The 12,813-nt window shown below is 41.9% G+C and overlaps 1 protein-coding gene across 5 annotated transcripts in view; it reads right to left on the minus strand.

Moving 5' to 3' along the window:
• The window catches only part of DAAM1 (dishevelled associated activator of morphogenesis 1), a 164,336-nt gene that overhangs the window by 95,317 nt on the left and 56,206 nt on the right, over positions 1-12,813 (minus strand). For 4 of the 5 annotated variants that reach the window (XM_027570709.2, XM_027570704.2, XM_027570706.2 and 1 more), the window contains one exon: positions 4,310-4,529. In XM_027570709.2, the coding sequence (XP_027426510.1) occupies positions 4,310-4,492 (183 nt within the window). In that variant the 5' untranslated portion in view covers positions 4,493-4,529. Of the gene's footprint in view, positions 1-4,309; positions 4,530-9,600; positions 9,712-12,813 lie in introns of those variants that run through there. The other variant, XM_027570707.2, reaches the window with a different exon arrangement.

Below are 12,813 nucleotides of genomic sequence, written 5' to 3' on the forward strand. Positions count from 1 at the left end.
AACTCACAAAAAGTAATTAATTAATTAGCTAAAAAATTTCCAAGTTACATGTCCTCAGTTCTCCAGGAGATACAGAATAGCTTTAAAAACAGCAGGTCAATCTGTAGGAAGTAATAACAAGTGTTGGCAAAGATGGGGTCAAACTGGAACCCTCACATACTGCAGGTGGGAATGTAAAATGGTGTAGCCAGTTCCTCAAAAGTTAAGCATTATGTTACCATATGGCCCAGAAATTCCACTCTTAGGTCTATATCCATGAGAACTGAAAATACATTTCCATGCAAAAACTTGTATGTGAATGAAGTTTACAGTAGCATTATTCATAATAGCTAAAGATTGGCAACAACCCAAATGTCCACCAATGATGAATGGATAAACAAAATGTGGTATGTCCATACAGTGGAGTATTATCCAACCACAAAAGGAAATGAAGTACTGATATATATACTACAACATGGATAAACTAAAAAGATTATGCTAAGTGAAAGAGGCCAGTCACAAAGGACCATATATCATATGATTCCATTTCATGAAATGCCCAGAATAGGCAAATTCACAGAAACGGAAGTAGATTAGAGGTAGCCAGGGGATGGTTGAGTTGGGGAGAAATGAGAAGTGACAGTTAATAGATAAGGGAGCTGCTTTTGGATGTCATGAAAATGTTCTAAAATTTATTGCGGTAATTGTTGTGCAACTTTGTGAATATACTAACAGCCACTGAGTTATACGCTATAAATAGGTGATTACATAGTCTGTAAATTAGATCTCAATAAAGCTGTTATTTAAAAAAAAAAAAAAAAAAGATAAGCAGGCTTTTGGACTGGGACCTCCAGGAACCACCACATCCTGAAATTGGAATGAGTCTGCCTCCACTGCCTGTAGCAGGTGATCCTCGCAGCCCACCTTCTATACACATTCCCATGGCTGACCTCCCATTCAGCTTTCCTTTATTTATGAGATGATAAGGTTGCAGTAAGCAATTCTGCAAGCAACCTATTCAGCACCACTTTTAAAAACATTAAATGCGTCATCAGAAGAGGCAAAGGAAACCAGCTTACAACAACCGGCTGTGATGATATGCTTTCCAACAGATACAGAGGTAAAATGCCCTGCAAGTTAGGACCCACATTGGCTCACTCACAGCAGGCAGATTAGCTTTCAAGAAAAGGAAAAACCCGGCATATCTGCTTAGGGTGTTGTGCCCGGGAAACACCTGAATTACTTTCCATCCCTCTCACTGCACTAGGATGTGAGGTGTAAAGCACCTAATAGGAGCCAGCCTTTTAAAAGACATTATCTTCTTTACACCAACCCTATCTGAGATAGGGTACTATCCCCATTTTATAGACAAGGCAATAAACTTAAATTCCAACAGAAACCATCTTAAAGGAAGTCAGCACAGGTTGCAGAGTGGTCTGACCCCACAGGCCACGCGGTACCCTCCTTCCCCACGTGGCCTCCCTTTCCTGTGCACAGGCAAAGGCAGAAGTGCTTCTGTGAACACAAAAGAGAACCCAGGGCAGAAGTTTCCAGTGGCTTTGAACCCACCTCTCTTGCCCCAGGACACTGCTGGCCACGGGATGGATTTGTGGTCTAAGTCCCTGAAGTCAGGAGTAGACAGAAATCCATCCGTCACTCACCAGGACAGATACAAACCTCAACATAATTTGTTTTCCAATGGTTTCAGCTTAAAGTTCTGGTTTGGCATTGGCTTTTTAACAGCTAACAGCTGTAGGCAATTTTCACACAGAATAAAGACATCAATAAGGCAGAGAGTGGAATTTTCTCCCTTATGAATACAGAACAATGAGCTGTCTTCAAGATGTACATGGAGCTGCCACCACACGGGCTCTGGCTTAGGTCTCATTTTGAGAGTCTGATAGAATCCAATTGAAAAGACAGTGGATGTGGGTGCTTTGAGGGTACTAGCTCTGCCCACCAGCTCCGTTACCACCACGAAAGCCTTCATCTATCTGCGACATCTGTCTCCTTAGGTTGACTTTTGGTTTTAAAATACTTTTAAGTGGGAAATAAAACCAAGCTCGTGAATACATCATTATTGCCCTTCTCGTTCTCGATAGCCATCATGGTAGATGATTCACTGTCTCTCCCTGGAAGAGGATTATGTGTCCTCCACCCCCCCACCCCCCAGTGACCTCAGGACTGTCCATGCAATTTGCAGTGCCAACCTCTACAGAAGAATCATCCATCCTTACCCTGTCAACTCAGGAGTGGCCATGTGATTTTCAATGGCCAAAGAAATGTGGGCAGAAGTGACATGTATCATTTCCAAGCATGAGCTTAGAGCCTGCTAGTAGTTTACCATGTCTCTCCTTCCTCGTCCACCAGGCTTGGGTCTTAGATGGAAGATGGTGAGGAACAGAATCACAGCTAGCCATGTAGCATTAACAAGTGCTAAGCCACTGCCATTTGTAACCACTGAGGTTTTGCTATCACAGGATGAACTAGCTTAAGATGACTGAGACAGCCATTAACACAGACCCCCTCCACTTCTCTTCTCACCTTCAATCGCTCCTCACAGCTCACCTCCTCCAGAAAGTCTTCTGTGACTAACCTCCTCAACACCATGTCGTACACCTCACAACACACCTATAGACAATCTACGCAGAGGTGGGTTGTGCTTCTTCCTCTAGTGCTGTTATATCTGTATCAGTCCCCTTTTGCTCCTGAAACTATCAGCTATTTAGGAGCAGGTTCTAGTTTTCCATTTTGAACCTCCCGATTAACACCTAGAACAGGTCTCTGCATGCAGAGGTGGGAGAGGAGAGAGATTTCTTTCTTATTTTTTTTTTTTTAATTTTATTTATTTACTTCACAGGGAGAGACACAGCGAGAGAGGGAACACAAGCAGGGGCGGGTGGGAGAGGGAGAAGCAGGCTTCCCGCGGAGCAGGGAGCCCGATGCGGGGCTCGATCCCAGGACCCTGGGATCATGACCTGAGCCGAAGGCAGACGCTTAATGACTGAGCCACCCAGGCACCTGAGGAGATTTCTTAAACACTGAAAATATTCATCAACATCATAAAATACAAACATGCTGCCAAGAGCCATCTCTTCCTTTTCCCAACCAATTCCGGTTGGTAACAGGCCCGTTAATCCACTCAGGAGACCAGAACTCAAACATCAGCTTCATAGTACCCTCTCATACTGGCTTATCTCATATGATAAACTTATAGGTAAATTCTGGTCTAGAAGAGCTGGACTGATCTGATTAGTTCAGATATTACCCCTGGAGGGCAGTAACAAAACCTATGTTACTTTCTTGACTTAAGAATCATGCAAAATGATAGCACTTTCTAGTATCTGTTGAACAATATAAATGGTCCGATTAGAACTAACTCCATTACAAAATGCCAGTGGTGATAAAGGGAGGATAGAGTACTCACTTAACATTTATTGAGCACCTAATGAGGGTCAGGCATGGGGCCATTCCCACTATGTAAATTCTTCTTAGACACTACATCAAACTAGGAGGAGGCATTATTTTTTTCTCACTTTCCAGAAAACAGGCTTATAGGCTTTTTCCATACTTACACAGATAATAAAGTCAGAACAGTAATTCGAACCAACGTCTTCCTAATCCCCATGCCACTACCCTTTAAACTATGCCAGAATATCCCAAAAACATAGAATGGAAAGAAACATTACTTCAGAAGTGCCTGAAAAGCTAAGCTAAAGAAAGCACTTAACATCGTTTGATGAATGGGTCCTACACCAGATACACCTCTCACTTCAGTATAGTGGATTCTAAAATATGATAGGATCTATAAAAAGTTTCCCACAACAGTTATTACTGCAATCCCATCATTAGGATGAATAATTATACTGTACTTAAGTAATAATGTCCTTCATCAAAGGATCCAGGACAGGAGGAGGAGTATGACTAATTTTTAAAAAGATATTAAAACTATACACTGAGAGTAGGGGTGGAGAAAGCATTAGGGAATTGTGGAAGGTGTGAAGCAGATGAGGGAATTATTTATGCACACAATATAGACTCAGACTGGAATGGGGAAGAATAGAAAGAGCAACTTAGGATGCAGTTCTCTCACATATTTGAAGACCTAAGGGTCTAAATCCCTCCACTTAAAGCAAAGCCCTTCAGTGTGGTAATGCTACCCTCTTCTTTCTCTTCCTCCAGAGGCTCAGTGTTCACAGTTGGGGTGCCAATATAAAGGGGTCATTTCACTGAAAAAGGGCCAAGCCCAGGGCTAACCAAACCAAACCATGCACATCCTCTCCCCCATTCTGGCTCTCAACCACCGCCAGGAAGGAAGTTGGGGACTCACCACAAGTTCACTGAACATGACATCCAGCTCCTCCACAGGGGGCATGGGTAATGCTGGCTCCATGGTCTGAAGCGCAAAGTTGCTATCGTTTCGCAGCCGATAGGTGATTTCTGGGTGATCATTATTTCGGAAACAGCAGAAGATGAACGAGATCCCCCGTCCACCTCTCTTCCTTGGGGCCATGGCTGAATTCTGTTCTATTTCTTGAAGTGACTAAACTCTGCAAAAAAGAAGACAGGACATGGTTAAGGAAGAAAAAAATGGGTAAGTTTTTTTGTTGTTGTTTTTGTTTGTTTTGTTTTTTAGGTCAGACTAATTCAAGCAGAGACCTCTTCACTGAAGACAGTTGATATGCCCCTGTAGGGCACAGAGAGGACAACCCCAAGCGGATTCGGAGTCCAGCTGGGCAAAGAGCACATCCTTCTATTCACTTGTTGAATGTTTCCTGTGACCAACTGCTGAGCAAACAGTACAACCCTACCCCTGCATGACACAGCATATGCCCCCAATCGCATTGGGCTACTGGCCATTCTTTGCCTATCACATGCTCTTTCTTGCCAACCTGTCTTGTTCTTTAACTCCCCTGCAAGAAGGACCTTCTCTTCCTCACCCCCTAGGAATCTAGGATCTCTTACCCTTTAAAGTTTGATATCAATTTCTTCTTTTCTACCTTCCCAAAGTAGAATTAATGATACTTATGCTGAGGCATATCTATTCATTCCAGCTCATATCACATTCTAAGTTCCTCAAGAGAGTACATTCCTGTTAGACCACGATTAACTCCAAGTCAAGGGAAGGAACTGTACATCAGGCAAATTGTTGGCACTCATGCCTTGTACAGTGCCAGGAAGGAAGGAGGCGCTCAGTTACTGTTTATCATGTTGAATAATTTAAATTCATAACAAAGGAAGAATGACTTCACATGAACTAGAAGAATCAAAGATTTTCAAACAGAAAAGATCAAATGAGTTCACCAATAAGGACATGGTTATAGTATATTCACATAATAGAACACTGTGCACGCATTTAAAAACAAGGCATCTGTATATGTAGATATGGAAACATGTTCAAAATGCTGTATGATATATATACTACAAGATTACTTTTTAAAGAATGTATATATGTACTTATGAATATACATAAGAAAGGGCTAATAATAGCAGTAGCCTGTAAAATAAAAATAGGGGACTGGAGAACTAGTCCTTTTCATTTTGTACACTTTTGAATTTGAATTTATACCACAAAATTACATTAATGATTATATAGTTTAAGATTACAATTATATGTATTGCCTTGGGAAAATTCCCGTTATACGGTCAAGTGAAAAAAGCAAATCAAAGAATGAGTGATGTGTAAAACATGATGCCATATGGCTTTTTAAAAACAATCTCATACAATGATACAAACTCTGGTAAAATTTCTCATAAATAACTAGGATTTGCAAACACTTCTAGAGTCAAGATCCTGCTCACTTAAGGGATAGCAGTCTCAGGAAGCTGGCAATTAGAATGGGAAGGGGAGGGAAATGTTAAGAGCAGCGTGTCCCTCATGTATCCCTACGTGATGATCCAACCGGCTCTGGACTAAAAACTTAGCTAAGACATCCAATATCCCAATCTGCTGAAACATACATCTCCTGGCCTAAAGTGTACTTGTGCAAGGCCATAGGAGGCAATATGCAGTACCTGGAATTCCTTTGGCAAATGTGTGTTAATACCTATTATATACCAGGCACTATAAGCACCTAAAGATACATAAATGAAATGGGTCACTAGGAGCTTATAATCTGGTGAGAGAGTAGTGCACCAAATAGTTGTAACAAAGGTCATATGGCATATCATACCAAGCATAAAGTCCACTGGGAAGAATCTGGGAATAGTACCTGATGGATGAGTGGAGCTTTGATAGATTATGGAAAGCAGAGCATTTTGGAACAGTGCAAACAAAGGCACGAGGTGGGAAGGGGCACGGCATGTACAGGGAATGAGTGGTACTGTGGCACAGATTGTGCTGTAGAAGCCCATCTTCCATTGCAAAGCCTTGGGTCTCTCATCTTCCTGATCCAAACCCACCAAATCTCCCCAGTACCAATTTAATTGGCTTCCGTGCTCCACCAAATCAGATCCAGCTCAACTTCTCTGTCTTTTCTATTTCCTTAAAAGTATCTTCCACTTTCGCCAACAGACCATTTTCCAAGCCCCATAAACATCCACCCAAGTCGTCTGCTCATTCCTTCTGCCTTTATCTTTGTGAACACGCTCCCCAATCCTGACAGCCCTGGTGAGCCCATCCACTGCTGGTGATAACTGAAATTTGGTTCAACATTTTCTGACAGGCAATCCATCAAACCCCTGAAATAGTCATACTGCTGACCTGGTATTTCTACTTCTAGAAATATATCCCAATGAAATATTCAGAGATACTATCAAAGATGTTGTCACAAAAATTTTCAAAGCCCTGGCTATTATAATAAATGAGGGCATAAAATAAGTGCTAGTAATAAAGGACTATATGAAAAGGATAATCATGGTACAACTAGATGACAGACCACCAGGCAGTTATCTGTAAAATAATATTTAAAGACATGCAAATTTTAGGATATGTAAAATAAAGGATATACAATGTTCCATTTATGTAAGAAAAAGTGTACATATATGAGCAGGAAAAAAGAACAAGAGAAATGCACCAAAATGTGAGCCAACAGTTAGCTTGTGTCAAATGTATGGCTTACTTTTTTAAAAAAATGAAAAACTTTTCTGTACTTTCCAAGTTGTTGTCACAATGAAGACATACTAGTTTCACAATAAAATGAAGATGAGATTTAAAAAAAAAAACCACTCTAGACTGTTGATATGACTGTTGATGGAAGGAGGGGAATGTGTATGCAAAAATGTTCTTTTCAAAAATATCCAAGTTATGGGGCGCCTGGGTGGCTCAGATGGTTAAGCGTCTGCCTTTGGCTCAGGTCATGATCCCAGAGTCCTGGGATCGAGTCCCACATCGGGCTCCCTGCTCCTTGGGAGCCTGCTTCTCCCTCCACCTCTGTCTCTCATGAATAAATAAATAAAAATCTTTAAAAAAAAAAATCCAAGTTATGGTGATCTATACACCAGCTTCTCAAACTATATGAGGCAAAGGACTAGCTGCTTTCCCTCCAGTCTGTTAGAAACATATTTTTGTAAACTATAGTAGAAATATCTCAGCAATGTCAAATTGCCATAAGAATTTCTCTAAGCATGCAATTCTTGTATTCTTTGTTAACCAACATGGGTAGGCAGCAATAGCACTGATGTACACCAGGAGTTAAGATGGGAGTTAAGACTTAGCTCATTAAAATATAAACTGTTAATGTCTGTCTCCAATGTATGTCCTCAGGGCAGCAGCCATATCCCCCTTGGTAGCCAGGCCAGAGTCCTGCACACCCTGTCACTCAACTGTCAGTAAACTGAAGAGAGACTGTTCAGGGACTACTGTTATGACTAAACGCCTCTCTATAGGGGGAAGGAGACAGTGTTCAGGCTACTGGAAGATGAGGGCCAAAAAAAAAAAACCCAAAGTAGGCAAGAGCTAGCCCATGGAGGGTCATAGGGCCCATGCTCAGCTTTCAAGTTCATTTCCAGGCAGTCTTCCTAACCTACCCGGTTGAATGTGGTCCATTTTGTGACCCCTATGAGGCACAGCCAACAGTTACAGTAATTTGTGGTTTGGGTTTTACTTCCCCTATTGAAGAGTCAACTCCTAAGGGAAAGTGCCTAAGGCATGTATCAGTGCCTCGCACACGGAGGAGTATGAGCAAAGTATTTGGAAAACAAATAGAGAACAACTTTACTTTTGTACTTTATAGGTTGTTTCACTTAAACCCAAGCTTTATTATATTCTGGCTGTATTGAGGTGGGGTGCTCAGGAAACACTGAGATCTAAAAATCAGTCCAGAGCATTTCCTAAGTCTTTTTTTTAAAAAGCCAGCAGTTCTATAAACAAAAAAATATGAGGGTCTTGGCTAGTTTCTAAGATGGGTAATAAGATATAGAGCCTATTACATTTAAGAACCTAATTGAAATAATTTTTAGTAAGGACCAAAATACTGCCTTTGACAGGTAATTTGTGTTTAAAAGCCTCAGTAAAGCCCAAAGGCCAAATTTTTATGCTGGCTCTTCTGTGTAACCCCAAATACAAGGTCCTCCATTAAACCCATCTTTAAACTGTAGATGATGGCAAAGCTTTGAGACTTCCAACAGGCTGCCATTTTTAATACACATTATTTGGAATTCTACTGTTCAGAGCCTAGTCTCCCAGATACAGACCAAAATGGAAGCAAAATAATCATCCCATGACCCCTCAGTGGCAGTAGATACTTCTGGCCAACCCTCCTTAACTGCTCTAGCACATCACAAATGAGTAATCCCAACAGCTGCCTGTGTGTGTATGTGATTTTACTAAGCATATTCACACCCATCACTTCATTCCATCATCCTCATTTCACATGTTGGACCTGCGGAGGGACTTGGGAGGGAGTGAGGCAGTTAGGAAGAGAGAAGTTAGAGACTTGCTTTGCTGGGAAACATCAGATGTTGATTGGAGAAGCCTAATTGGTTGGGAATGGGGCAGGGAAGCTTGACAGAGGGCAGGGAACCTGCATGCTTAATCCAACTGGAATCCAATCCCCACTCTCTCCAACCTCCAGGCCATGACCTTGGTTCAGCCTCCCCTCATCTCTCACCAAAATGACTACGATAGTTCTTCAATTCTTCTCCTTGGCCCATGATTCCCCAGTCTAGGGGTTGACAAACCTCTTCTATAAAGGGCCAAATAGTAAGTATTTTAGGCTTTGTGCGCCCTTAAGCCTCTATCACAACTAGTTAACCCTGCCATTTTATTATGAAAGCAACCACAGGCATCTGTAAAAAATGGGCATGCTTATGTGCCAATAAAACTTTATTGTGGACACTGAAATTTAAATTTTTTTTTTAAGATTTTATTTATCTATTTGACACAGAGAGAGACAGTGAGAGAGGGAACACAAGCAGGAGGAGTGGGAGAGGGAGAAGCAGGCTCCCAGCTGAGCAGGGAACCCTGCCAGGACCCTGGGATCATGACCTGAGCCGAAGGCAGATGCCTAACAACTGAGCCACCCAGGCGCCCCGAAATTTGAACTTCATATAACTTTGTCACAAAATATTTTTTTTGTTTTATAGACCCTACAAAAATAGGTGGTGTGCCCAAGCAGGCCCATGGGCTGCAAGTCATCAACAGCTGCCCTAGTTCCTCATATTCATCATCTAATTCATTACCTCAAAAGTTTGTTGAGTCCTGGGTTGCCTGGCTGGCTCAATCGAAGAGCATGAGACTCTTGACCTCAGGGTTGTAAATTTGAGCCCCACGCTGGGTGTTAAGAGATTACTAAAAATAAATAAATAAATAAACTGTTTTTATTTTATTTCTTTTTAATTTTTTTAATGTTATGTTAGTCACCACACAGCACCTCATTAGTTTTTGATGTAGTGTTCCATGATTCATTGTTTGCGTATAACATCCAGTGCTTATAAACTGTTTCTTAAAAAAAAAAAAAAAGCTTGTTTAGTACTGATTATGTGCCAAACATTGTGCTAAGCACTAAGGAAAGAGGGATGAAAATGAGATGATGTACTCTTCAGGGAGTTTTAGAAAAATTATTTGTTTGGGAAAAGGCATGGAAAAAAAACAAGTAAACTAAACTATAACTATTAATTTTAATTAGTGTTATAGGGGATACAAGAAGAAAGTGAAAGAAAATGGTAGGATGCTGGTGGTGGTGGTGGAGACAGCGACTTTCAATACTGTGATCATGGACAGCTTTTCCAAAGAGAGGGCATTTAAGCTGAGACCTAACGGATAAATGGAACTAGCCCTGCAAAGTGTTGGGGGAAGAGGACTCCAGGCAGAAGGAGTGTATGCAGAAGCCCAGAGCAGGTTGGGAACTTGGCACCTCTGAGTCAGGGAAGGAAGACCAGTGTGGCAGGGGCATAATGAGTAATGGCAGTGTTAAGAGAGAAGAAGCTGGAGTGGGGAGGGGCCCAGACCCCAGGGCCTTGTCCACTGGAGTGAGGGAGTCTGGGATTTATTCTCAGCACATCATAAATCTGACTGTGTCACTCAGCTCTGCAGTGTCTCCTGGATACAGTCCAGCTTCCGGCATGGACCCCATAAGACCCTCCATGGCCTAGCCCTTGCCTACTTTATTTTCTACCCTTGTCTCCCAATATCATGAACACTGCCCGCCCACATGCCCCAAACACACCTGTGTACGTATGGAAATCATACCTTAGCAGGAGTCACACTTCTGAGCCCACACATCCATCGTTCCCTCAGCTTAGAGTGCTCTTTTCCTTCTGTACCTCACCATCTTCCACTCACCACTCAAGACCCACTCAAATACTACTATTTTTTTTTAAACTTTTTATTTATTTATTCATGAGAGACAGAGAGAGAGAGAGAGAGAGGCAGAGGGAAGCAGGCTCCCAAGGAGCAGGGAGCCCGACGCAGGACTCGATCCCAGGACCCTGGGATCACGACCTGAGCCGAAGGCAGATGCTTAACCATCTGAGCCACCCAGGCGCCCTCAAATACTATTATTTTAATGGGCCTTAGGTTTCCCAGAAATGGTCACACATTTCTTTTCACAGCCCAAGCACCATATACATAGTTGAGTGTTTTTTGGTTGTCTAGATTTTTTTAAAAATCATGTCTGTTTTCCCCACTGGACTATGAGATCCTGAAGACAGGGACTAGGTTTCATTCAGTCCCTGGCACATGGTATATTCTCTATAAATGTTTGTTGAATGTGCAAAGACATAAATGCCTAAGTGAACAGATGGTCTCGTGTCTGAACTTCAGGGTTTTGTGACTGGGTGTTCTTCCCACAGTTGCCTGCAGATCTGTTTTTCAGAAATGCCAAGACATGTAAAGTCAATCACATCACCAAGTGCTCCTTAGCCACTTGTCACGCTTTCTGATGCTGACAGGAGCCTCACAGACTTCATCCTCTGGGTATCTGCAGCTTCCCTTGAGCAAGGAGCTTCTTTCTGGCTCAACTAGCTGGTGCCTGGTTTTTCCACCCACCCTCAAAAGTAAGCTCTATGGGAAATAGACCCACTGATAGAATCTTTTCCCTATTCCTTACACTGAATAAACACTTTGCCCATGAAAGTATTCACTTCCTCAGCTATCACAGCTGAACCTTAGTAAGCCAGACACAGTATTAGGTGCTGGAGACAAAAACAAAGAAAATTCACAGATTCTGGGAGATCATGGCCTAGTGAGGACATTTAGGGAGCAGCTAAGTTGCTAACTCTGTCCATTCAAGAGGGGATGCTGTTACTGAAACCTGGGGCCTATGCTTCCACATCTTGGCCCCTTTTTAATCAGATCAGCCTCAGGGAAAGGACTAATTCCACCATGACAGCTGGGCCCTCAACCAGAACACATCTTCTAATCTCAGCTTCTGGCACCATTGCAGAAGGGAAGAAGTCACTTTTGGGACATCCAAAATGCAATCCATCTATAACATTACAGATGACTATTGCTATGCCGTGCACAAGGAAGCAATTAAAAAGCTACTTAAGATTCTGGAGCAGGTGCATTTTGCTTAGCAAAGAATAAGAAATTTAATCCATCTGTGGCCTAGCTCGAAGTCAGAGTCATTTGTACTGCTCTTTAACAAAACAAATAAGACTCTCAATGTGGTAACAGTCAAAAAATGAGGGCCAAATTTTTGGGAATATAGGTATGATGATCGTGATGATATAAAACATAGGAGAACTCACAGTCTCCAAGAAAACCCTCCTTAACACTTTTCTTTGATAATGCCAAGTCACAACACATATGGGATACGTAAGGTTTGTTTCCCACAAAGCAACACAATATTGGTACCTAATGTATGGGGTAAACTTGAAAGTCATGTTGACAAAAAAAGACGCATACATCTTTCTAATTGCTTCATCAGGGACTTTTGCCACACATTGATAAGATGTCTGTCCAGACTGAGGGATACGCTCACTGGCTAAGTTATCAAGGTTCTCCTCTAACCAAAGTGGTTCCAGGGAAACAACTTAGATCCTGCCGGAAGGGAGACAAGGAGAGACTGTGAGTTCCCACCAGTCACCAACTTGGTTAGACAGTTGAGAGTTTCTGCATGTACTTGCCAACTGCGGTGGGGGACCATGTATACCATGACCCACTTCCATTCTCCAATTATAATTTTAATACTAAAATATGTCATTGTTTCTGCATTGTAAATGGTCTCTGGAATTTCTAATAAAACAATGTCACAGACATAAAAAGAGGAACAAGCAAAAAAAAAAAAGTATGCTCTAAGAGCCACTTTAAAGAGAATGGTTGGGGAACCCTCCATTTTAACTGCCATACCTATTGTTTTCAGGGCTGCTGCTTGCCCCACATTTTGCAATTTTCCAAAGGGCCCTGACATGCACTTTTGTTTTCAACAACAGATAACATTAACCCAAAAT

Source organism: Zalophus californianus, chromosome 6, assembly GCF_009762305.2.
Source record: "Zalophus californianus isolate mZalCal1 chromosome 6, mZalCal1.pri.v2, whole genome shotgun sequence".
Lineage (NCBI taxonomy): Eukaryota > Metazoa > Chordata > Mammalia > Carnivora > Otariidae > Zalophus > Zalophus californianus.